The 27,863-nt window shown below is 34.2% G+C and overlaps 1 protein-coding gene across 1 annotated transcript in view; it reads right to left on the bottom strand.

The window, feature by feature from the left end:
- Nucleotides 1–491: 491 nt before the first annotated feature.
- The window catches only part of LOC148944358 (voltage-dependent calcium channel subunit alpha-2/delta-4-like), a 209,559-nt gene continuing 182,187 nt past the window's right edge, over nt 492–27,863 (bottom strand). The window contains exons 19-25 of the mRNA XM_089099907.1: nt 24,782–24,926; nt 17,768–17,813; nt 15,874–16,022; nt 14,063–14,104; nt 11,555–11,648; nt 3,689–3,721; nt 492–636 (exon numbers count right to left, since the gene is read on the bottom strand). Coding sequence (XP_088956033.1) covers nt 492–636; nt 3,689–3,721; nt 11,555–11,648; nt 14,063–14,104; nt 15,874–16,022; nt 17,768–17,813; nt 24,782–24,926 — 654 coding nt within the window. The remainder of the gene's footprint in view (nt 637–3,688; nt 3,722–11,554; nt 11,649–14,062; nt 14,105–15,873; nt 16,023–17,767; nt 17,814–24,781; nt 24,927–27,863) is intronic.

Below are 27,863 nucleotides of genomic sequence, written 5' to 3'. Positions count from 1 at the left end.
GTCCATGCACCACAAACTTTGTTTTGGAGAATTGAGGGTCAGTAGGATAAGGGAAAGACGAGCTCAAAAATACGAGTATTTGTGCAATGTAGGTGGTGTTGTTGTTTCTTTTTCTTTATTTTTTCAAGTTTTCACTTTATTGTTCTTTTAGTAAACCTTGAACCATGTGGCTCGAGTGTTGGAATATACCATATTACATCAATTGAGGTCATATCAAAGACTATATTTCCCAAAATTCATCGAAAAATCATCCAGTACGATTAACTAAACTAGTCAAAAATGGAAAAGGAGGGATGTAAAACTCTGTTTTTGAACTACCGTGAAATTTAATGCAAGAGAAAATTACGGCCATTGATCTTTGCAAGGACAAAAATGCACAAAGTAAAATATATGTAAAGAACCAAGTGAAAAACTAAAAATTGGAGCATTTTTGGCGATACCACTACTTACATACGATCATGCAGTATTTAAGAAAATTATAAGAATTTACTTTACCTATTTTCATATCCTTCTCCATATGGACGATATACCCCATCTTCTCTTTCTGCTAAAGTGACTTCGTCATGCCATTTCAATAATCCAGATCTTGTAGCCACAAAAATAATAGAGACTCCGAACATCTTCAGAATTCCAAGCCTAAAGTATGAATATTCAATTTAGTTTGCTTGGTAGGGTAGATAGAAAAGGACAATCTGATTCTTACTTTTGAGAGAACCAACAAAGCCCATCCAACTCAAATAGCCTAATCCGCAGTTGCAGTATGACATCTATAGATGGGTCAGATATATCACCCACATCTTACATTTCAATGAATTTTCAGATTAGCTTTATAAAAAAAAAAATTTAGGATGGAAGAAGGATAGTAGCGATGCAAATAAGGTCACGCAATCCTTGAATAACTTTTCTTCTTAGGGATACCAAAAGCCCCAGAAAAGCTTTAAATCCTTCATCCTTCTACAAAGAACTACATCCTTCTATAAAAAAGAAAGTAGTACCCTATGAAAATTTGAACTTTAAATTCAGGAAATAAAATGATTAAATTAATGAAACAATGTAATCTGAAGTAATTTGTGGTGTTTTTCAACTTCAGAGTTCACGAAAGGCCGGAAAATTACATAACAGACTTGTATATTTCATTAGATTAAACTTTGGGCAAATTTTATGTTTAAAAAATTTTGTATTGCATTTCCTTATTGTTTTTACTCTTTCAAATCGGTGTTTATATTTGCAGTTCTGATTTTTTTTTTAAACTACGTAACCATTCACATGTTTCCATGATTCTTGGTAACAATTGTTTGCTAGTCAACATTCGTTTTTCCCAAGATAAAAAGAAAGGTGTCAGTAACGACTGGAAGGATGGCAATATGCCCTATGTTTGAATTTTTGGTGATGGCCATTTATTGAAAGTAGATCAGTTATATATACATGTGCTAATAGGGCAGAAGGTTTGGGTAAGGATTATGCGGCTAGGGGGAAAAGCAGAAGTTCAAGGTTAAACATCAAAAATGGAATGCAAAAAGCAAACTCTTAGCTTTTTAATTTAATCAAAGAAGAGAGGGTATTGGGAAATGGGTTGGAGGGAACTTTAAAATATTAAATTCAAAGTGTTTGAGGGCCCAAGAGCTGAGGTCTCAGATTTCTATTGACAGTAGTTTTTGAAAAGGACAATTGGGAAGTGCTTTTCAGCGTAGGGAAATCAGGTACAACTTAATCTTTGACTTGAGCAAGTTTGAAAGTGGGGTATATTAAAAAAGGAGAAATTAACGGATAAGCTGTATAAAAAAACGTCTGAAATGAAGTGAATAATGCTGAAACCCTGAGATTTTGGGAGGGGTGAGTCTACAAAACTCCCTTTACCTACGTACATATCAATTCCTTGATTAATGGCTATGTTTTTCATTAACAAAGTTATAAGAAATAAAGAACACAGATATATCGTATAAATATTAACACATAAAAAAACAAAGATACTTACGGGGACTTGTCAGCCCCATAAGATGGAATTCACTCAAGGTGGAAATTCATTATGGGAGGGTGATGTAAACAATTGCAAAACAGGCGAATTCATGAATAATATGTTATTTATTAATATATATTGGTATATCCTTGAATGAATATGATTGTTCAGGGTTGGAGGCTGCGACAAGTACTTTTACCCGATATGCATGCGTGTATGCACCTATGGATGACAACTAACTGTAAATCGTAGCGCTGGATCTGACAACAAAAGGGAAAAGGGAAGAGACGAACTGGAGAAAGTAACTTCTCTGTACAAGCTTATCATAGCAGAATTATCATATTTACTGGTGAAATTTGATCGTTGTATCTTTTTGAATTTATTCCCACATTAAAAACAGAATTTTAGTAGCCAAAGTTTATTTGTTTGGATCATTTGCTGAAATAACAGTTTATCTTAAATAATTTTTTTTCCGTGGTCTGTTTCGCAGATGTGTCAACATTGACCGAAAATCATTGACGGGTGCATAAACTGTGATTCCAGACTGAGCTCTCTGCTCCATACCATACAATATGTAAAGACATCATACACATATCGTAAAATATATTTCAATTATATAAAATCTCTTTGGTACGACAATTAGGAATGCCCTTTGCCCAAGAGTCTCTGACATCTCTGAGGGCTCATTTAGGGTAGGTACTAGGGTCTTTTTTCAAATTTTTATTTTGTCTTTTTATTCATCATTTAGGTTTTCGTTAGAGTCTCTGAGGCATATAAAATAATTACGAGTAAACTCCTTATATGTACGACAAAAGAAACTTCTGAGGAGTACTACACAAACTACCAACAAAAATAGATTAGCACAAAGGAAATTTGGCATTTTTAGAGCAATGGAACTCTGGACTTGCTCGACTCCTGAGTCAAGAATGTTTCCCTACTTGATGTGTAATTTTTTTAACAGCTCTCCTGACACTGTGCATGCAAACAAAGATAGAGTTTTGGTTATATATTTTTGCAGGCTCTTACGGTACTATCGGTGAATGAAAACCATAGTTATTACTGGTCTTTCCTAATCAAATTATTGAGAGTTGACTTTATTGTTTCCAAGTTTTAATGACTTGCATAGAGATTCAATTAAACAAAAACCAAAAAAAACAACAAAGAGACTTGGAGCGCGAAAGCCGCGTGAATGTTTTCTAGTTACTTAAAACGCGTATTTGACAATTAATAAAACAAGAATTTAAATAGAGATTTGATTACCATAACTGGTATTTGGAAAATTATCAGGCCAGTTAAGTAGCTTTATGAAAGTGCTGTATAAAGAACAAAAAACTGACAATCTATAACATAAATAATTTGTAAAAACAAAATCCTTGTTTCATGAAACTATAAATCAAAATTTACTGTTTGAACATAATTATAGACTTTGAACATTGAAAGCGGTTATTTTTGTTCAAATTACTTGATCAAAATGCAAGATGAAAATTGATAGAGGAATAAAGCAATCCTTTTTAACATTATAAAATTCTTAGGTAATTGACTACCTATCACTATAAATTACCGTATTGCATGTACGGAAATCAGATCGAACAGCATAATTGTCTGAGATGGACATTCATTTCCGTTTTTTTAAACTAAATAACCGTTGACGCCATAGGCAAAAGCACACTAGAGATCGCATCTAAACTCGGTAAAAAGATTGGGTCACTGCAATCACTCTGGGTACTATACCTTGGAATGACAGCCACGAGATAGCCTAGCGGTCTTAAGAAAAAAGAAGACAACTGATTAATGATAATTAGTTGAATTTGAGATATCCTGCAGCATGATAAAAGGATTATAAAAAAAAAAAAAATGATTATTTACATACCCTAAATAATAAAAAAAGGAAAATGTAAAACAACCTGGACATAGTTATGCAGAAGCCATCTAGCCAAGAAAAAAAATAGGCCGATTGGTAGAAAATTAACCTAAACTGCTTTAGAACAAATCCTTAGATCTTCAGAAAAGTCTTGTTATTTGCAAGGAACACAATGCAACATGGTGACTATTTATATCCAGTAATTATATTTCGAGCATACACACAGGAGTTTCGGACCATTAGCCCCCACCGATATCGCGGAATTTTTACAGAGCTTAATAAAATTCTTAGATGTCCTAAGGATTCACCTTAGTTTTAGCACTTTTTTTTTATCTGAGCCCCTTTAATTATCCCAGATAAATTCCTGCATACTTGCCTCTTCAATATGAATTTAAAGATTTCAGAGACAAATAGCTACAGTCACAGTTTCAGATGTGATCAAATTGGAAACATACTCAAATTCAGAGGAATTAAGTATTTTCTCTAATTCAAGATACAGTCAGTAAAAACCACTCCTTAGGCATCATTTCCCACATATGATCTTGAAATAATATTGAAACTACTCTATCGCTGGAACTGCTCCAGATTTTTTTTACATTTTAATTTATCCCTCAGATAATAGTTTTCGAAATAAAAGAACATATTCCGTTTCAGAATGTGTCTTTTTTAAAATAGGTTAGCATCATATAATAATGATAATTGATCAAAAGAAAACAGGTTATTAGGATTGCTTGTTTTGAGAGAAATAAATTGAATATTTGAAAAATAATTCTCAAGGCAAGAGCAAAAGGAATTGGGCACAAAGTTCTAAACGAACGGTGCATTATATCTTTAAGCCGTATATTCATTTGCCTTTTTCAGTCAAAAACTCGGTCCGTCAGTTATTGCACAGCTTGACAGGGGAAAAACCACAGCACCCTGTTTGGATGCATCCTAATGTACTATTTGATCTCACTTTGGGACCTTTACCTAGAAAAGCCGAAGTCAAATAAAGATGCGGCTTTAGTAACTTAATATCAGGCCGATAGACAAAAAAGAGATTAGGAACCGTTTCCCAGATAAATCAGTTTTAACCTTTGTCCGTATCTGCACGTGAGAAACTGGGCTAAAAGAAGCTCCACCTTGGATCAGAAATTATTTTGGCAAAAAAAAAAAAAAAAAAAAAAAAAAAAAAAAAAAGTCAACGAAATGTGAAATTTCAATTTAAGTGAATTTCAATGGAATCCGTGACTTGAATGCACGATTTCTTTTTTTTCTTTGGGAACCCCGGTCTCAGTTTTGTAGTTACCGTATGGGAACTTATTTCTTCAATTAATTAACTGAAAGCTATATGCATATCAACATAAATCTAAGTCTCAAAAATCTTAAATGCAGAGGTTTGGAGATTTCGAAACCCTCCTACACTTCTCGGGTACTGCAAACGCTTTAGAGTTACTAATTTAAATCTTAAGAAAAAAATCTAAGAAAAGTATAGAGCAATAACTGAAAGGAGTAGAGATATTAAAAAACTGAGTAAGTCATATAAAGAGATAAACTAAAAACGAATAAGCACTATGAATAAGTAACTAGAACCAAGAATGAACACAAGTTTCGAACAAAATTATCAAGAATGAATAAATTAAACCAAATTGAACATAATTATACTGAATAATCAAGTCCAAATTAAAACGAATAAAAATTACGGCAAATAAGATAGGGAGTAATGTTCTTTTAGCTCCCAAAGGCTAGAGTGGCATTTGCGCTTTAGTGAAAACAATGCGCATTTTGGAGAGCGTGTTTTTCGTCATTAACTTAAATTAACGAAAAAAAACATGTTTTTTTAACTAAAAGTAAGGAGCGACATTAAAGCTTAAAACGGAACAGAAACTATTCCGTATATGAAAGGGGCTGGCCCATCCTCAAAGCTTCGCTCTTTGCGCTAAAGTTTGACTCCGTCTCACAACTTTGTTTTTTTAAACAATAAAAACTTTGACTTTCTCACAACTCTATTTTTTAAAACAATAAAAAACTTTAGCGTAAAGAGCGAGGCGTTGAGGAGGGGACAGCCCCTTTCATATACGGACTAATTTCTGTTCGTTTTAAGTTTTAATGTCGTTCCTTACTTTCAGTTTAAAAAACTTGTTTTTTTTATTTTATTTCTGATCGTTTTTTAGTTAATGCAGCTTTTATTTGTATAAAAATTTGACTTTTCTTGTGCTAAATGGATGTCTTTACAAATTAACTTACGTAACTAACTTCTATATTCGTAATTTTTCTTCTGGCAAAAAATACAAAGTTGCAGATTTTTGCAGATATGAGCTTGAAACCTATGTAATAGGGTTTTCTGATACGCTGAATCTGACGGTGTGATTTTCATTAAAATTCTTTCACTTGCAGGGGATGTTTCCCCCCTCTTTAAAAAATCGAGTAAATTTTCTCAGGCTCGTAGCCTTTGATGAGTAATACTAAACTTAATAAAATTTATATATTTAGGATCAGCATTATAAACACATTCTTTTGATACATTTATTGACATCAAAATTTCGTTTTTAAAAGTTTCGATTACTATTGAGCCGTATCGCTTGTTTTTTTATTGTTTTTTTTTATTACGTATATGTTATTACGTATATGAAGGGGTTCTCCCCTTAGTCAATACCACCCTCTTTACGTTAAAAGTTAAAAACAAATTTGATTCACAAACCCCTGAATCACAAAGGCCGTTTAATTAGAATAGATAACTCTTTTGAAAGCACTAAAAAAAACTGTTGCGTAAAGAGCGAGGTATTGACTTGGGGGAGAACCCCCTCACATACGTTATAATTTCTGTTCGTTTTAAGTTCTAATATTCCTTCTTACATTTCAGTTGAAAAAACTTGTTTTTTTTTATTTAATTTCTGATCGTTTTTTAAATAATGCTTGGAAATCCGGCGCCCCTTCATAGAAATGTCCCTTACCCCAAAGAAACATCCTCCACGGAAATATTCTCCAGAGTAATCCCCTCCTCTAGCCCCCCCCTCCAGAAAAAATCCTTCCTGAAAATGGTTGTATACTTCCCAATAACCAATAAATAATGCTGGCAAGTCCGGCGCCCCCTTCATGGCAATTTCCCTTCCCCCATGAAAACTTCCTTCATGGAAAGATCCTTCCATATAGCCCCCGACCCTCTCGTTCCCCCACCTCCCAGAAAAAATCTCCTCTGAAAAAGTCTGTATACTTCCCAATAAACAAAACTATATGTTAACACTGAGTAAAGTTCATAACTTTCAGCCCTCCCCCTGGGGACTTTGGGGGATCAAGTCATCCTAAAAGACATTTTTATCATATTTTCGACCATGTTGAGCAAAATGGCTATCTCAAAATTTTGATCGGGTGACTTTGGGAAAAAAATGAGCGTGGGAGGGGGCCTAGTTGCCCTCCATTTTTTTTGGTCACTTAAAAAGGGAACTATAACTTTTAATTTCCGTTCCAATGCGTCCTCTCACTATATTCTTGGACCAATGGGTCGATACGATTACCCCTGGGAAAAAAAAAAAAAAAAAAAAAAAAACTAAACACGCAACCGTCATCTTTATTTTGGCAAAAAATGCAAAATTCCACATTTTTGTATATTGAAGCTTTAAACCTATACAGTAGGGTTATATTATACGATTAATATGATGGTGTGATTTTCATTAAGGTTCTATAACTTTTTGGGGGTCTTTCCCCCTTTTTTCGAAAATCAGCCAAATTTTCTCAGGCGCGTAACTTTTGATGGGTAGCACTAAACTTGATGAAAGTTATATATTTGAAATCAGCATTGAAATCTGATTCTTTTGATATATCTATTGGTATCAAAAACCCGTTTTCTAGAGTTTCGGTTACCATTGAGCCGGGTCGCTCCTTACTTACAGTTCGTTACCACGAACTGTTTGATTTTAAAGATAATTATCAAAGAATTGTAAAGATCGATATAAAAACTTTGATCAAGAAGAAATCAGGTCATAATTTGGAGTTGATTTCCTTGGGAGTGTGTGAACACCTATTGATACCGTCAATTTTCCAAGTCTAACTCAGTCAGACTTTTAAATTCAGTCAAACGGAATGAATAGAAAGTGCTATGAATGAATAGAAGAACCCCGAAACAAACAAAAATTAAAATGAATAACAATAAATATACCCAAAGAGTGTCCATTATGCTCTGATTCTAAGCAACTAGAATTCAGTACCCTCACAGCCACCCATCTAAATTTATTAGCCTGTATACATTTGTATATTGTCAGAAAAAGGGAGGGGGGATATCCTCAAAAAGTAATCTCGTCTGGGTGAAAATTGTATTATAAAATTTTGGGAGAAAAAATACGGTGTTTCAAGCCCCTTAATTCAAAATTGAAAATTTTCATGCTTTTCCGTTTCTTAATTTTTTTTTTTTTTTTTTTTCTTTTTTTTTTTTTACCAAATGGGCTCCATACTGAACCATTTGTCGTTAAATTTATGGAAGGTCTCATTCAACTTGAAACTGAAAGATCTACTTCCATTCGAAGAGCCGTTAAGGATCAGAGCACTCTCCCTTATTTCGCCTGCAAGGCCCATCGCAGTCATAACTGGTCCAAACAAAGCCCAAAGAGATTTAAAAATTTTTGGGCTTCGTAAATATCCATCACTTTTGTCGAGGCAGATCAAAAATATTTGATATTTTTTCAAAAAGAAAAAATACTAAAAAAAATTGGTATATTTTCAGGCCCAGTTTTTGGGCAAACACAATCATTTTTACAAGTGCTATTGCGTTTGTGTTCCTGTGCTCTTTAAATCGATCAGGATAAAGATATTGACCCTGAATGCAACGGAATTGAATTTGACAAAAAAAAAATTATATATATGTAGGCTAATATAAATCAAAAACCAAAATACTAGTCAAGTTTACAGGAAAGAAGGAAATATTTCTTATAATAAATGTGTTTACGGCTTTCAATTCAATTTTGATATTTTAAAGGACATCTATTTCACAAATGTTCCTTTTTATCCCATTTCTTACTGAAACATTGAAAATGGATGCGTAAATAAATATTTTTAAGGCCTTGTCAGGGAATCAAAATACGATTCAACAATAGATTTTCTTCGACAATTATGATCACTTATGACACTTATGATCAAAATTATCCGTTTTGATCCCATTTTAGTCGGACTCAAGGGTATATAAAATTGATGCCTAAACAAAACTTTAAGAGTTCGATAAATGATTCATTTGAAATCATTCTAATGTATTTGATAGAAATGGATTCAACAGGAAGAAAACATTGCCAAAATTTTGTTGCATATTAGACCAATGGAGTTAAACAGATTGGTTCAGAAATACTGATACTAAAAAAAAATTCCAAGGAATCTTGGAAGTCTTAAATTTTAACGAAAAAGTGTGCAAAACAAATTATTTTTACAATAACGAGCAAATAACACTCTAACCTTCTTAGAATTTTTTTTTTTTTCGAAAAGAAAATCATTTGGTAATTGACGTAGTTTTACCATGTGTTGAGTCTGGGGACGTAAATAAAAATTTTTTTAAAGATTTTCTGCTTAATTACTAAAATAAAGGATGACAATTTAAATTTAAAGGAAAAGTTGAATACTTAACGCAAATTTACAATTAACCGTGGTTATGTATAACAGTTTAAAAAAATATTTTTATTAGAATTCCAGGCTGGATGGGATGAGAATATTCTCAATGATATAGATTGAATATATAAATTATTTTTGTTATTCAATGTTTCTGAATATTACTTGGATCTTTGATCATAAGCGTTCTGTCAATGGATAAAAAACAATATTGGAAAAGAGCAACAGAGCAGAAAAATTGTAATAATAAATATTGACCCTGAGTTGAATTTCAATGGTGACCCCGACCCCCCCCCCCCCAAAAAAAAACCGTCATGACCCTCTTGTGGGTCAAGACCCTCGGGTTGGGACCTACTGACTAGAGTTTTATCGTTGTCTTTAAGAAAAATCAAGTTTATGCATATTTTGTTTTTTGTAAGGATACATTCTTCGATTAAAATCACTAAAGTATATTAACCACGGAAATGGATTGTTGCTAAAACAATCTAAATCTTTACTCAGACAGTGGAAACATGCACCTCGGTCGAGGTGAGAGGCGGCAAAGCAGCCCAGCCAATGAACACTATAATGCAGCCACAGCATGGTAGATAAAAGATTGGACTTAAATAATATTTAAACTAATTTATCTGTGATATATCATTTGGGATTAGTAATATCTATGGTAGCTTGCCAGGGAGGACACTAAAAAGTTAAAAGAGCTTTCAGCTTCTAACGTGCAAAGTGCCTCCAATAAATTATAATAGATTCTTTTCGAGGGCCTTCAACTTCTAAAGCTTTGAAGTCTTCTAGTGCCTTGACCGAAAAGAGTCAGCGGTAAAAAAAAATTTTGGGGATGTGTTGCTTGACTCTAGCCATTCGCCAGTCTAGGTTCTGGGTACATTCAGGAGGAAGGTAGGCAGAACTCTGAAATTCTCTCCCCTGCGTTTTTGTACCAAAAATTTTCACTGAGCACTTTCACGTAAAGGCCGGAAAAAGGACCAAAATGCTTGTGCAATAAATTTTTAGCCAATCGGAGAAAAAAAAACTTACCGAGTCTTTTTTTCTGAAAATTTGGTGGTGGGAGGTGGTGTCGGAGAGGCCACAGGCCAGCAATTACTTTTCGATAATGTAGGTTGAAAATTCTTGTATAAGTTTGGTTCACATACATAAAGGCGTACGCTTTTGCAAAAAATTTGTGGAGGGCTGGGGGTTTTGGAGGAGCCACTGGGTCATTTTTCTTCTACAATAGCAGATATCAAAATCTTTGCATGGTCACGGTTCAAATAATGTACCAAATGCCTACCATTTCACATCCACCAATTCAGTCCTTAGCTCGTTTTCAGGACTTCCTGACTAAGTGAGGTGCGACGATTCTCCCATGTATTTTCGCTGACAGCTTCGTATAGAGGGGGGTTGTCATAGAAAATGAAGAATGGGCTAATCTGATCGAAAATTGAAACTTCTAGTTCTCTTTCATGCACTTATTTTGTTCCTTTAACTCCAGTCCCCCTTATGACATTGGATGAAACTTTTAAGATAACCATTTAATCAGCATGGGTGAAAGGTCCGAAAATGGTCCTTGAGGAGATACATTGCCCTAGTAGGCCTAGGAACAAGGATCCCAAAATATCGATTAACCAATCCTTTATACACGCAAATTAGCAGAAAAGTTGGGTATGTTGCACTTTTTCCAAATGGGAAACAGAATTGAGCCCTTGCTATCCTTAAATGAACGGTTCAATTCTTTGGCCTTCACAAAAATAGACTTATATCAGCTCCCATTAACCGCTAAGGCTGGTGGTTCTGTCATTTAGTCTTGTGAATGGGCGAAGGCCTATGGCCCTCACAAACGTAGTCTTGGTTTACTGGGGGAGGGGGTTCCCGGCATGGGCTTAGGCAGCATTAGGCAGCATATTGTCTCGGGGGGGGGCAGTCGATAGTGTGATGGAGTTTTATCAACTACTTTTTCCAAACCATCTGCATTTTCAGCCATATCTAATGTAAATTTGAAGGTCTAGGAGGACAGCCGCCCCCCCGTCCACTCCTCCCTACGCCCATGGTTCCCGGGCCAATGGTACTCACGCGCATGCTATCTTAAAATTTGGTTTCCAGTGTTTTGGTTTAGTTTCTTTCTTGCTGTATTTAATAGATTTTCATAGCCTATGTTCATAATAACTTTTTCTAAAACTTACCCATCACTTTTGCTGTATTTTATCAAACCTTTTTCGTCAAATGGTTGCGTAGCAATCGCATCAAAAACAAGGGACTGAAACAGATCCTTATCACCTATAGAAAAGATACACTTAAATTGAAGACTAGGTGAAAAAAGATCGAAGATCCTAGGAAAAGGAAAAGCAACAAATAATTGAACACGAAATGAAAGCAGTCTCTACATTCGGCTTTTGTTGATTAAAGTTCCAAAATTTTATCACTTTCATCTAATATCTCCGTTTTCTGATTTTTTTTTTTTTCTTTGTATTTTGTTGTGAATTCTCATGCATAGACTCAAAGATGATGAAGACAAGCTTAATCCCAACTTTTTATATTAAAAACCAGAAACTCTAAAATCTAAAAATTTGATCTCCAATGACTTCGAACAGCCCCCCCCCCAAAAAAAAAAAATAATTAAATCTTAAGATTTGAAATACAGCTCACAACTACAATGTCTCTTCTCTAATGTATTTGTCATTAAAGTTTTCACAACTTGTTTTTGTAACAAGGATTTTGACGAAATAGTTATTTTGTTTAATCGTGACCAAGATTAACTTTTTCTTCACTTTAAATGATACAATTTTCTTTTTAATTAAAATAACTGTCTAACAAAATTGGACTATTTTTGCTAAACAAACAACACTGGATAAAGAATCACCGAGTTTTCTTTTTCTTTGGGTTTTTTCCCTTATTGAACAATATCATTTAGTCTTTGTTTGCATATTTATATGTTTTCCCTTTTTTTTTATTTAAAAATCAGCAAAAATCAGAACGCAAATAAATCAAATGGTTATATGATTTGAAACAGCATAAGATTTTCGGATTTTCAATTTGTTTTTGTTCGCGTTTCTTATAGTTGCATGTATTTAAGGGAGTTTAAGTTAAGAAAATTTCATAATCAGGACGTTTTAATAATTTAATACTCGTTCTGCTATTTACCTGTGTTCTTTTATTCGCTTTTATTTTCTGTTGATATTGTGGGCCAGAATTTTACAATAGATAAGGTTTGTAGCATAATTCTTTTTCGAGTTAGACATCGACTCTAATCTGGAATATACGTATTTTTTTAAAGGGAGGGGAATTAAGGAATCAGTCGAAAAGAAGAAAAACGAATTAATATAGCTATGTAAACATCATTGAAAAATTATTAGGTTACTGGCAGTCTCAACCCCTGCGAATGAACCAGAACGTAATTAAATACTCCCCCCTTCAGATGAAACCAATTTCTGGTGAAGTTAAACCTCAAATATCTATTCTCTTTAAAACAGAGGAAGTAGAATCTCCTAGAATTTATTTTCAGGGTTGTCATCTTTTTATACTTCTTGCTCATTTATTTTTACTGTCATAGAAAATAAAGCCTAATTTTCCTCCAGTGAACATTCTTCCCTAGAATTAAAAGTATATCATAAACTCAAAAAAGATATAGGCCAAGAATTGGGGCTATTGAGACAGAAACATGCTAAGAAAACAATTCTTACTTCATAATATCAAGAAAAATCGTAGTTAACACATTTTGAAAAGACTTCCACTATTCTTTACCCCTTCCCCCTAATGTGAAAATATATAGCCCGAATTATACATTTACCATGCATCACTGTTGTTTCGACCCGTGTACCCGTAAATTGAATGAGAAATATATACAATTTAGCTAAATATTTGTAAATTAGAGGGGGAAGGTATGGTACAATGGAAGTGCCTTCAAAATGCGTGAAGTACAATTTGTCTGCACATTCTGAAGCAAGAATTGTTTTTTTTTTTACATGTCTCCTTCTCAATAACCCCAATTCTAGTCTTCTATCCCCAAAAAATTTATAGCAATAAAATTACCTGGAACCTACTATAACTGATGTATCAAAAATTTGAGTTTGGAATATTCCATAAGGAATTTTCTATAATAAGGAATAAGAAGAACAAATAATATCTGCCCCTGTTTCTACTGTGTGTGAAAGTAGGTAAGTTTGTAATATATATTTTCTGTCTTTGCACTTTTCTTGGGTCAAGGTATTTTCTAACTTGGCATTTTCCAAATTCGTTTTTGACAACAGTAAAAAGAAGAAGAATAGTCTACGTTTGGAAATAAACTTGATGAATCCATCCCACGAAGAATTGACATGTATGTCCATCTTAGGTAAAAGAGTAGAAAACAATGGTATTATTCTGATTTGCATGACAACATCAATTACGTAATCAAAAATTTTTCCCCTCCCCAAGCCAATGACTTCTCCCGTTGAAACTGATGTGCCGAAGGAATTCTTTTGTTTATAATTGCCAAAAAAAAATGAAGGTTTTTGTGTGTGACAAAGGCCTCTGTTCTTCAGAGTTATCAGAGTAACTTGAAGAAAATGCCAAAAAAAAAAAATGTGGTGACTTTCATGTAATGCCTCTGTGTAATTCTTAGCCCCAAAATTTTCAAGGCTTCTCCCTTTTTATCCCCCTAAGCTAATTTTTTTACTCTCCAATTTAATTTTTTAAAAAGCAGGAGCACTTACAAAAATAGTCGTCCTTATTCTGCCGCTTTGAATAGATGCCACCTGAAATTGAACAAATCAAATTTTTAATTTGTATAAAATATGAGAGCCATAAACGTAAAAATACAGAGTGTGACGTGCATCAGCAGTTTCATTTGGTTTATCGAGTGACTAAATATACGCATTTTTACTGTGAATACAGCATCTAGTATTTTTTTTTTCTCTAATTAAATTTCACAATAAAGCGATTAGCAAAGCTTTGCTCTTATTTTTGTTTTGCAACAATTATTATGAATTGATTTTAGTTAGAATGAAATGTATCTGTTGCATTTTGAAACTTGTACATAGCTTTCTAAACCTTATCTTTAGAACGTTTTACAGGTCATGCACATACACTAGAGGGACTTCTAGGCTATTGTCCCCTCAAAACCTTTTTATTACTTTATTCAGGGTTTTCATCTGATTATACTTTTTGTCTCTGGCTGTTCTGAAGAAAATAGACCCCCTACTCCCCCAAAAAAGTCCCGCGTGTGTAACGGTTTGAATCAAACTACAACCCATTGGTTATCTCTAAGTTCTTTTATATTTGTATTTATCTATGCATATTCCTATTTATGTTTATCTCCTCGTTACTTATTTGTTCTAATAGGACCTATCTAAACCATTTGAACTTTAATCAAAAATTTAATACAGATTTACGCCATTATATTGAAAAAAGGAAAAGTAGCCGAATATGAAAATAATTAATATCCAAGTTTCACCCGCTATTTTCAGTTTTTCTCTACATTTGTTAAAATAAAATTTTAAGGGGAAAAAAGTGTTATCGAAATAATGGCACAAGCAATTGCAGGGAGTTACCGTAATGATTATTTTTAAGAAATATTTATTGTCGAATGTACCACTTCAGAGGTAAACTCTATTTCTGAGGACCCGGCATCACGATTCTAGTAATGAAAAAAATTATAATTTATTTTCTTGTATATCTAAACACTTTATATCTAACCTGAAAATTCCAATAGATAACTTGTTTCTAATTAATCTTCTGATAATTTGTGTATTAATCTGCTAATTGGTTCTTTCAAATTCTAGTACTGTTTAAGAAAAGTAGGCAATTGGCAAATGTAGATGGAGAATTTGGGGCTTACAGAAGCCTATTTTACAAGTTTTCATTATAGCCGTCTTATTGAGAAGAACACTAAATCAAATTCCACGAGAACACTAAATTATATGGACCACTAAAATATAGCAGAAAGTATGAGGATATATATTTACTATTAGTAGATATTTCGTTTTAATAAAATTTGGTGGTTTTAAGGAGTTTATTTAGCGCAGTGATAAGCCTTTTTATACCAAATTAAAAAAAAATCCCAAAAAAAACTTATTTCTTGAGCTTAATTGACATTCCTCAAAATAATATTTTAAAAGTTTGCTTTTTTTTTAATTAAGCTAACCTTGTTACTGTTTCCAGTGTTTGGTTGAACGATTTAAGCCAGAAGTGAGAGTACCGATTAATTTGGTTACATAAATTTTTCCCATTGACATATACATCACGTAATTTTTATTTTCTTATATTGCAGAAAATAGGTCGTTTGTAAGAGTTATAAATCTGATTGTTGCCCACATTTTGTTTTCGGTTTGAGATGGATTGCATTGCTAGAAGATTATTTATTTAAAGTTTTAACTACAATGCAAGATGCTCAAGTAGTGTGACTCACAGTTTAACAATCTATAAGCTTGAGGCATTGTTTCTGTTTAGAACTTTATATGGTTATTGTAAAAAACAATAATATGAGCAAGAACTTCTCCACTGAATTTATTCGTCGACTGCCTACCTTTACTGGAATCTTTAGAAGACTGGGCTCCGTACCTGGATCGCCACTTCCACGCGGGCCTTTGAGAGCGTTCCATAAAGTGAAACACTTCAGCCTCAGGCGTGAGCAAGGCATGATCCGGGGTATCGTACATGTACTGACAATATATCCTGAAAAAAAACAGTAGAGATTAAACTTTAATGTGAAATTTGCTATGAAATTGTGCAACAAAAAGAAGCTACTAAATACATGAAAATTCTCACGTGAGTTTTTAAAACCGAAAAAAAAAAAAAAAAAAGAGAAGACCAAACATCTAAGGATATTTTAGCTTTCATGCTGATTATGAGAATTTCACGAAAAATAATATTAGAAAACACAATCTGTATGAAAAATGTGGTTCTATCCTAGTTTTTAGGGCTAAAATAAGAGAAAGGTTGAAATAGCTAGGTTTTTCGAATGAAGGATGAAAGACTGCCAAACATCGCTCTTTTTGGCCATCCATCTAGGGCCAAAGGAAAACCAGGTCGTCCCCAAATGCAGCGGGAGGAGTTCGTAAGGAAAGATTTAAAGAAAATTGTAATTTCTTGGGAATAAAGAATGGAAAGTTTTGAATAGATTGAAGTGGAGGGGGAGTGTACGTAGCTACTTTGGCCTAAACCAGCTTGTTGCTCTTTGAGTTGTTAGTAGCAGTAGTAGTAATATGTAAGTTTTTCATCCGGACCATAATTGCTTATAAAAAGTAGCCTACATTGGAAAAATCGCAAAAAGTGCACAATAGCACAATAAGGTAGGAGATATGGAAAAAGAGGGAGGGTCTTATCGAAATAAAAAATAGCAAGAGCAAATTCAGCTGGTAGGAGAAGCCCTGTGATATAGTGTTCGAAGCCATCTAAACTGACTATTTTGAATTTTCTTAGTTATAAGAAAAATCGCGTATTCCCTGCTAATATAATCCGAATTTTTTTTCTCCTGGGCGACCTCTTAGTCGAAGGAAGTCTTGTGTTCTTTTGTTCACAATATAATTAAAATCTCAGGTTGACGAACATATTCTGCTTACTGGAGTGATATTCAGCGATATATTTTAACCAAGCTGAGCTGAGATGTTTGCTCGAACCATTCTGCTAAATAGTTGGAAAATACGGAAATGGAAAAAAAATTACATAGTAAATTAATGGGTAGCCCTCAAGAAAGGAGAGGGAGGGGGCAGTTTTTTTCTAATTTTCATTTAATGAAAACGAGAATATAAAAGAGGTCATAAAAAATATTGTCTGGTAAAAGTGCATTATTTTTGTAGGAAACCCTCCCTTTTCAAACCTTGCCAATCTCTTATGGGCAACCGGTGTATGCTGAAACCGGAAACTAAATACCCTACTTCGAAAACATAAGAATCCACATAACAGAGTTGAGTGCTTCATAGGTCTTATTGTACCTCTTTTAGCAATTCTATTGATTAATGTGATGTTGTTGAACCTCACACGTCACTATAACTCTGAACTATCATTTCGTAATTTCAATATTTTACAGTCTTCACATTTTGTTATTTCACAATGATTTTTCGTTGTGTAAGTTAAGCGCCATCTAATTCGTCGTAAAGCCACTAGCTAGTTGACCAGGTTTCTTTTGTTTTTTTTTATTCATTCAGCTTCCCATCTTGTTGTAGTTAATTTTTACCCATTACATTTGGTACAATCTCATACAAATGTTAAAATTGACAGCAGTAATGACATAAAACTGGCCGTCAACACGAAGATGAAAAATAAAATGATTTTGATATGAGGCTCGTCCAAAACAGAAGCGACAATGGACAAAAATGTCATTAGGGAGTGAGCAAAAACGAATGCACTGGAGGTTAAATTTGAATGAGAGTTTAGTTATAAGGAAGAATAAAATACAAATAATTATTAGAATATCTTACCAGTCGGGATGCACTTTCCAGTTTTTCTTCTTAAATAACTCAGAGACTGCAATAAATAAAAGAAATCAGACTATTTAATGTGGTTTTAAATCTACTCAACACAATCCTTGAAATTTTGAGGGTTGGCCAAAACAGAATTTTCGAAGAGTGTAAGATGCAATAGGATACTTAGACAATGTGTTGAATGTCTTAGATGGCGTATTTCGAATGCTTCCCTGGATGCAAGGAATTTGTAGTGATAGTAATAGTCCCAGTACTTAAAAAAAACTGGAATTCGGAAGCACACCGTCTTCTTGTGATTGCCAGGACATTGTGCCAGGCTTCTTTTTGTAAATTTATAATTAATTTGATAAGATGGAGTATTCAAGAGTTAGGATACAAGTTGCTGTTTCCAAGCCTTCATGTTCTATTCACGTAGTTTAAAAAAGGTGGTACTTGAGAGAGGTTTCCTAAAACCTGATGATTTTGACAAGGAAGTTGGACTAATTTATAAATATTCTACTAAATAGATCCAATATTTTGTAGGGGATTTGTCCCTAGAACAAATTCTTTGAGAACTGAGAATAAAATTTGGTTGCTTCATTGTCGAAACGAACAAAGTTCAGTTTATTTAATTTTCAGCTAAGTCATGCCCACGTCAATTAAAACTTCGGTTGCTATCCATCCTTTGAACTCTGACAAAATAAAACTAGCTGTTCTTAATCAGGTTACAGCACAAGGGATTTTAACTGAAATCTTATTGCGCACCTTAATTTTTAAAAACATACGAGTTCAGATTATATGTGGTGGAATTTAACCTATATGTGATGTACTTAGCAATACGGGAGCGATGAAATTATTCTCCCATTCTTAAGTTTTTGTAATATATCATTGAGAATGCTGTGGACGATGCAACTTTTGTGACATATGACAGTGAATATTTTGTAGTTGTGCATGTCACGGATTCAAAAAAGATTTATGGGATTGGAAAAAAACAGAGTAGAGAAATGTAAAAAAGGCTTTGATGAGACAGATTCGTAACATAATTTAGAAGATACGCTTCTGTAAGGACTAGCAAAATGTCCTACCTAGTTTTGCTATGAGGTCACCTACAGAAGTTCTGATTTTTCTGGCAACGGCTTACGCTGCTGCCTTGAGTTTGCTGAAGAGCTCGTTCCCTGTCAAACCGATTTGACTATTACGAGACAAGCTTCCCATCATTATTGCACCTTAGAAGTCTGTTCTTGATGCTCACGTGAGGATTTGATCTTCAATATTTAAGATGAACTGGCTGATCTTTTCAGTGAAGATTTGATTGATAGGATAAACATACATAAATGAATCACCTTATAAGGCCTTTAAAAGGAAGTCGAGAAAGCTACTCAATATCATTATCGAAAAAAATTGCAATATGAACTTCAAGTCAATATCGAGGAAACTAAAGCCAATCATTTTTCCAAACTCTTTGCGATCCTTTATAAGTGGTACCACTACGAATTCCTCAGAAGGAATCTTTTTGGTCAGATTTATGGTATTTCTAATGATGTTGATTTGTCTGAGATCAAAACCAATTTTGGCGTTTTATCTGCTAATTGCAACGGCACGACCGGCTCGATTAAGCTAAAATTTAGTGACTCAATTACCAAGAAGGACTGAAAATTGGAAATAAAACTTTTCGTGTTACTGAATTAAAAACCTGCCGACACGTTGCTTTAATCGTCATTAGTTAATTTAAAGTGGATTGTACTATAACTTCGGCTTTCATTTGTCATACGGTCGTACCTCCTTGTAATAAAAAGTGTCTTGCTGCGAAAGAAGAATTAATAAAACATACAAGATCTATACATCTAATAAAACATCTATTTTGGACATATCACAAATAATTAATGAAATGCTTTAAAGTTACAATATAGAGTTCCTCCATGAACGGTTTTTTACTAATATCAGTATCGATCTTCCGAAAAACCGAATTGTATCTTTACCTTTTCTAGAATAACCAGCGCCCGTCCCCCAAAGCGCTAGCCTGCATATCGAAAAGATACTTGGAGATTTATTCTCAGGTTGTTTGTGCTTGTGGCAGACATTACTTGGCCGTTAAATTTGGTTCTACAGTCCTGATCAATGCCTATTTACCGCATGACTATCGAACAGTTGCTTCGACACACTTTGCAAAGTCTTTTGCAAATCCAGGAATTCTTTCGAGCAGCAATTCTGCTATTGGATTTAAATTCCTGATCGTGGATGATTCTATGCGAACATAAAATGCTACTCGATCTGATCTAATAATTTATTAAGTAATCTTCTCCTTCAAATTATTGCAACGAAATCTCTGAACTATTCATATATCTACTGTTCTGGTAGTGTGTCACATCAGAACTACACCATCTATTCAAGCAAATTCAAGTCATCTCTTGTTGAGGTACTCATTGATCAGCTGGATTTTCACAATTACTTTTATTGTTCGAAGCATCAAGAGGGCAGAGGTAGCACTAAGCGTGCTCACAATGAGTAGATTACTAGCAGTAATCTGCGTTCCTTATAACCTTCTTCAGAGCTCTTTTTAAGTTGGTTAAAGAAAAACTCGTTTAATAAGGCTTATTATTAATCAGATCAAAATCAGAAAACAACAAAATTAACAAACTCAAAAACTCTTTCATGTGTTGGATCCTGATTTAAAAATGATTAAAAATGTATCGAAGTTTTGGCGTTGAATTTGGATTTGTTGTGGTAGGTCTAAAAGATGTGGTAGCGCCTTTTTTATGCAAAGCCAAGAGTAGAATCTAAGTAAAAGAAATATATTTGAGCTATTAAACATAAATGGTTCAATTTTCAGAGCACTCGTGAAGAGTAGACTGCGGTGACGACCCCAGAGAGGGATGAGAAGGTGTTAAGTTTTCATAATTCAGCTCAAACTTTGGCTCAGTATTATCTTCAAATTTTCCAAAGGGATATTGTTCTGTCAAATCTTACTTTAGTCAGTTCGCTCATAAATATTTGCCACTTTTGGCTTCAGTCTCGTGTACTCACTGTGTCTTGGCGTCCGTTGAAAATACCCTTAGAAGGTGCATTTTCATCAAATGATTTTGATAGAATTTTTGAACCTTATTTTCAGCAAGATAGCAAATTTTGATTTCACTCCTTCAGTTTTTTCAAATTTGTTTAAGTTCGTTTGTTGTATCCGATAGATTTTAGTGCGGCAAGGTAACTTCTGTTCTTAAAAAGGTAGGTTTTTCTTAACTAATCATCTTGTTGAAATCTGAGTAAGATCTGACAATTTGAGTAAGATTTTGGTATATACATTTTTTCTGTATCTTATTTCTGGGAAAGATTTTGGAGAGTATCAGCATGGTTGTCTGCCTAGTGTTTGATCACTGTACATAGATAATATAAAAGTAAGATCACGGCTCGGTGATATCTGGCTACTACATCCTAGGTAAGTACAAACAGCTCCTCCCATTTAATCTGCCATCAACGGTCCAGTCCATATTATCCTGGAACGCGTATTTTCGCAGAAGCTTTTTCAAAGTTCCTTTGAAACCAACTCGAGACTTCGATGCCTACTTGTAATTCCAAAAACATCTAATAATAACGTTGCACTACTAATTACCGATTGTTATATATATATTGGAATAAATTAATTTAAAAGTGTATTCTTTAAAACTTAGTGTAACAAAGAGGAAGCCGAGTTTTGCGTTCAAGAGAAATCTGACCTGTCTAACCGTGAAAAAATCGAATATCGCTTATGTTTATACTTGTTCAAAAATTCTCCGGAGCACTTGCATCTCGGTTTGGATTTGTATAATGATTGAGATAGGGAATGACCATACTGTATAATATTTATATACAGTGTGTTTGATGTAGCCACAACCATCAAACACTTTCTTCGCTACTTTTGGATGCTTCTCGAAATAATCAAACTATTCACCTTTACGCTTTTAATGTTTTTAGAGGGTCCGGTTCTATCAAGCTGTTTCAGTCATCTCAATCAATGTTTACGAAAGGCACTAACCTTTGTATCATTGATACTCTTGTATTGATACTCTTGTGCTGAAGTATTGATGCTCTTCATCTTTTCCTACAGTTAAAGTTAACGCTTCGACTTAAGAAAAAGGATCCGTATTTAAAACATTCATATCTCGTATATTTAACAATATACCCTCAATTCATTTCTCTGCTCATCTTATACTTAGTATCTAGCATATGCTTATAATCTTCTTGTTATCTATAGAATTACAGATAGCCTTTACAAGTCTGTTAATTACATCTTCAAGTATTTGTTCAGATGGGTCGTCTTTATTGAAATGTTGATAAGTGCGAGTGCCATACTTTTAGCTCTTTGCCTCCTCCTTTCCTCTTCTGGCGTGCCATTTGCCAGCTCTTCTCTCGGCTCCTTTCCTCTTCTGGCGTGCCATTTGCCAGCTCTTCTCTCGGCTCCTTTCCTCTTCTGGCGTGCCATTTGCCAGCTCTTCTCTCGGCTCCTTTCCTCTTTTGGCGTGCCATTTGCCAGCTCTTCTCTCGGCTCCTTTCCTCTTCTGGCGTGCCATTTGCCAGCTCTTCTCTCGGCTCCTTTCCTCTTCTGGCGTGCCATTTGCCAGCTCTTCTCTCGGTTACATCATTTAGGCCGTTGGACATAATTATTTGTACAAATTTACGAATTTACCCCTCCCGGCTGATTTTGATTCCAGGATAAAGGTTCAGGTTGGTAACTCACAAATTGTTAGAAATAAAGGCAAAAATATCCGTAAAGTTTTATGCAAATCATTTTCAGCTTTTTCGATCTTTTAGTTCTATATCTTTCTGGATTTTGCCCTTTGTTAAAAATAAAAGATATTTCTTCTTTGTATATCCAATCTGGTACTGCAATTTCATTCTTTTCCTCTCTTCGTGGTACCCTAGTATAAAGATAATGTCAAAATTTGGAATAAATGATGTCTTATGTAAAGATATCGTACTAAACAGAAATCGCACGGATATTAGCAATAATAAACTGCCACCGTTCTACTGTCTTACAAAAATATGTTGTTTTTTTTTCAATTTAGTGTTTTTATTTAATTTTTTACTTCCTCTATTTGCCTTACTTCTCTATTTACTTTTTTGTGGTTAATGGGTTAAAAAAAAAAATTAATAAATAAATATCTGTCGGTTTACCGCGAAAGGAGAGTAAATTATCTTAGCTGATCTATCTCAAGGAATTTACACAGGCACATGAGTACGTTTGTTTTAGGGGTACTACAATGTTTTTTTTGATGAGGGAGGGGCTCAATAATATAATAAAAAAAAATGATAAATTGAATAAGAAGTACCCTGAAACTAAAGAAGATTAAGGATTTTGAGGATGCAGGGCCTCTAGGTCGAACACGCTTGCCTACTCTCCTGGATTTAGGTATAGACCTAAGGAGTGTAACTTTAGCAAATTTATCGTCACTAATTTCGTATTTAAAAGGAAAAACAATAAAAAGTGTATTGCGTCTGCTTGTTTAGACAACTCTCATAAGCATAAATACTATTTTTTTTTACCAATTGACTTTATCGCAGAGATGAAAACACTGGCAGAAAGATAAACAATTTGTCTCGTCAAAATCTGTTTCCTGGGAAAAGTAAATTTTGGTTTATATTACAATGAATTAAACCTATATGAATAAAATAAATTTATTAAGTTTCAAAGTTGTTTCTTTTTCTATTTTAATTTTCTATACTTCTATCATAGCGGTCAGTCATCAAAAATACACGATTTTACAACAGTCAACGTACTTTGGTTCTTGGATCAACACGTTTTTTAGTAGAATTATTTTTCAAGAAGTACTAACTAACCCGAACAAGAACTTGGACGCTTTTTCAAGACATTCTTATTGAGAAAATTAAATATAAAAGGCAAGTTTAAAGGAAAGTAAGGAGCAACATTAAAACTTAAAACGAACAGAAATATACTACGTATATGAGGGGGTTTGCCCCCTCCTCAACACTTCGCTCTTCACGCCAGAGTTTTTCGGCACCTTAAAAAAAAGTTACTTATTGTTCTAATTAAACGACTCTTGTGTTTCAAGAGTCGTTTTTTAAGAATTGGGACAAAGTGCCTTCTCCAAAGGCATAGTTATTGGGCCTTTAAGCTATACTGAACAAAATAGTTATCACAAAATTTTGATCGGAAGATTTGAAAAAAAGTGTCATGGGAGGGGGCCTAGTTGCCCTCCGATTTTTTCGGTCACTTAAAAAGGGCACTAGAACTTTTCATTTCCGTTAGAATGAGCGGTCTCCCAAGGTTCTGGGCCCACTGGGTCTATATGATCACCCCTGAGAAAAAAAACAAAAACAAAAAAGAAACAAATAAACACGCATCTGTGATCTTTCTTCTGGCAAAAACACAATATTCCACATTTTTGAAGATCTGAGCTTGAAACCTCTACAGTAGGCTTCTCTGATAAGCTGAATCTGATGGTGAGATTTTCATTAAGATTCTATGACTTTTAGAGGGTGTTTCTTCTCCTTTTTTCGAACATCATGCAGATTTTTGCAGTCTCGTAACCTTTGATGGGTAACATTGAACTTAATGAAACTTAGATATTTGAAATCATCATAAAAACCCAATTCTTTTGATATAATTATTGGTATCAAAATTCCGTTTTCTAGAGTTTCGGTTACTATTGAGCTGGGTCGGTCCTTACTTGCTTTGCGTTACCACGAACTGTTTGATAATACTTGAAGAATTGTTGTGAATTGTTAAAAATAAATTGACAAGGTTTTTTATGATAAAAAAAAGGATGAATATTCTCCAGACCATCGACGTCAAAGTTGCTGGAAGGTCTGCAGGGCGTCGATTCGACGTTGAAGTTGCCGGAAAGTCTAAGATGAGCCACTGATAATAGCTGGAACATCTTATGATAGTACCTTGCATTGCTGTATTTATTAGAAGACAAGTGTGAAGTACCCCAAACCTAAAAGTTTCCCTTCAGTATGCTACAGTATTAAAAACTCAACAATGATTTACTACAAGTGCTAAAATGAGAAAAACATTAAGAAAAGAAAAACAAAACGCACCATTTCCAAGTCTGTAATGTTTTATTTCTTTTTGGCCTTCGACTCGGTACTGTCCATAACCTTCAGGCTGAACAATTGCTAAACTAAAAGGTGTTTCTTTTATTCCTTTGTAGAAATATCTGTTCCGGCGAATAGAAGCTCTTCTCTGCAATAAGCGATAATTCATGGTAAATCCTATGGCAACAACGTCAATCTAGAAATTGGCTATTCCAATTTTAATTTTTTTTTTAAATCACTATTTCAACGTGATTCCGGGATTAATTCAATAAGGGGCGTGACTTAAACTAAATTATACTTAATCAAGATAGCTATATACAAGAAAAATGTAAATTTATCTCGAGCTTATTTTATATGAGTCAGACGAATTTAGTAAAGTTCAAAAACATCAGATGAGGCTTATTACAAATTAAAATTACTTTAAAAATAATTTACGAAATTATAATGGATAAAATGTAAATTTATAATTTATTTAACTTATTAACTAAAATTCGAAGTCATATGACATAGTTCTCCAACTTATTTAATTGCTGGTTCGTTTTGTTTTTGAGTGAATGAATTGTTTTCTTTTCTCTCTCAGCTGTTCGCTAGTATCCGTTGATGGCAGTTTATAATTGTTTGGATTTTTTGCAAATCGCGGATATTGGCGAATAACTCGCTTTTATGGCTGTTAGGTATTTGGGTTTAATTCTTTTAATTTTTGGCTTTTATTGAATTTTATTCATCTTTTAAGTTTTTATTTTTTTTCTTTGGTTTTTAGGTTCTTTTCAAATTGACTTTCCGCGTTTGTTTTTGGATACATTATTTCGTTTCGCGCTGAAGAAGAGAGGCGTTTGTCCTCTCGAAATATTAGCTCTGTTGTGTTTTTTTTCAGTACTTTCATTTGGCCTATAAAAAACCCCATTTTTGCTCGTTTTTCTTTCTTTATCCAGACCTATAAAAAACTAAACTATAAAACCGTTAACTTTTTAAACTGAAAAAAAAAACTATATAATATATGCATCAAAAGAGTCTGAACTTTATGCTAATCCTAAATATGTAAAATTCATTAAATTGAGTTTGTCTATAAAGATATTACCATGAAACATTTGAATACTCTTAGAAAAAGGGTTAAACATCGAAGAAAGATAAGCGATATTCATTAAAGCAATACAATGGGATTGAACATGTTTGAGAACAGTAAAACTATTACACAAAAACTAGAACATTTAACTCTAAAATTTATGGTTCCCTTTCGAAATAACCTAAAAGACATATCAGTAGTAAGTACTTATGGAATTTGGGTAGGCCCCCGTACCAGACCGGTTTCTGGTGGGTATAGTCTGATTTGGTAGGTATAGTCTGGTTTGGCGGGTATAATCTGGTTTGGTTCAAGTTTTTCAGACACAATTTACCGGGTTTCTAATTCACGGTATACATGACCGGCGCGTCTTGTTTAGCTGCCAATATAATCAATTATTTTATTCCAGTTTTTCTAAACCAGTATTGTCTATAACTTAATCTACGTAGACAATGAACGATATTAATTAATGTTTTGAATAATAGGAGTGTGAATGATTTTAATTAGTGATTGGATTGTATGACGGTGGAGAAAAAAAGGATTAAACTGATTAACAGTTAAGGCAACTCCGAAGGGGTTGTTAACTCAGGTAAGTTGTTACTTGACCTAGTTTTACCTCTCCGATGTGGTCTGTATAATACACAAGTAACGTTTGAAAAGTATTATCATTTTAAAATAGGATCTAACGTTCCCTTCGTCTCCTCATTTCTGAGGGGCAGGGGAGGGTAGGGGAGGGGGAGTCAATTTTGGAGGTATAACAAGTACCATTCATTGCGATCGTAGCTCTATGTTGACTCGTTTTAAATACTTCAGCTTGTCTATTCATTTGTGTTAAATAAAAATCTTGAATCTGGATAATGAAAAATACGTATTTAAACAAAATGTACGATGCTGCTCATTAAGGAATAGTAGACTACACTCAGAATTGTTTGCATGAGGGGCCTGTCTGTGTCTCTTTGAGCTGTTCGTGTCTCTTGAGGCTGTGTGTGTCTCTTTGGGTTGTGTGTCTCTTTGAGCTGTTTGAGTCTTTTTGGTCTGTTTGTGTGTCTCTTTGGGCTGTTTGAGTCTTTTAGGTCTGTTTGCGTCTCTTTGGGCTGTTTGTGTCTCTGTTGGCTGTGTTTTTTTATTTTGTCTTTGTGATTATCTTTTGTATTTGTTTCTATTTGTACTGTTTTTGTCTTTTTTATATGTTTTTTTATATTTGTGCTGTTTTAGTCTTTTATGTGCTATGTTTGTCTCTTTGGGATTGTGTCTCTTTGGGCTGTTTGTGTTTCTTTGGGCTATGTGTGTCTCTTTGGTCTGTTTGAGTCATTTTGGTCTGTGTGTCTTTCTATTGGCTGTTTTGTGTCTATTAGGTTCCGTGTGTGTCTCTTTTTTCTATGTGGGTGTCTTTGGGGCGTTTGAATATTTTGGTCTGTCTGTGTCTGTATGGGCGTTTTTTGTGTATTTGTGGTGTTTGTTTTTGTATTTGGGCTTTTTGTGTCTCTTCGGGCTGTGTGTGTCTCTTTAGGCTGTGTGTGTCTGTCTCTTTGGGCTGTGTGTGTCTCTTTAGGCTGTGTGTCTCTTTGGGCAGTTTGAATCTTTTTGGTCTGTGTGTGTCTCTTTTGGCTTTTTGTGTCGTTTTGGGCTTTGTGTGTCTCTGTTGGATGTGTTAGTCTCTTTGTGCCGCGTGCATCTCTTTGAGATGTATGTGTCTCTTGGGATGTTTGTGTCATTTTGGTCTGTGTGTGTTTCTTTTGTCTGTTTTTGTATCTTATAGGCCATGTGTGTCTCTTTGGGCAAAGTGACTCTCTTTGGCGTGTGTGAATCTATTTGGTATGTATGTGTCTGTATGGGCGTTTTTTGTCTCTTTGGGCTGTGTGTGTGGGTCTCTTTTGGCTGTGTTTGTCTCTTTGGACTGTGTGTCTGTCTCTTTAGCCTGTGTGTGTCTCTTTGGGCTGTGTATGTGTCTCTTTAGGCTGTGTGTCTATTTGTGCAGTTTGAATCTTTATGGTCTGTGTGTGACTCTTTTGGCTCTTTGTGTAA

The sequence above is a fragment of the Artemia sp. Qi Xiang Cuo genome, chromosome 14 (genome assembly GCF_049724085.1).
Source record: "Artemia sp. Qi Xiang Cuo chromosome 14, ASM4972408v1, whole genome shotgun sequence".
Classification (NCBI taxonomy): domain Eukaryota; kingdom Metazoa; phylum Arthropoda; class Branchiopoda; order Anostraca; family Artemiidae; genus Artemia; species Artemia sp. Qi Xiang Cuo.
The sequence above is the reverse complement of the archived record's forward strand: the minus strand, read 5'-3'. Positions and strand labels throughout refer to the sequence as shown.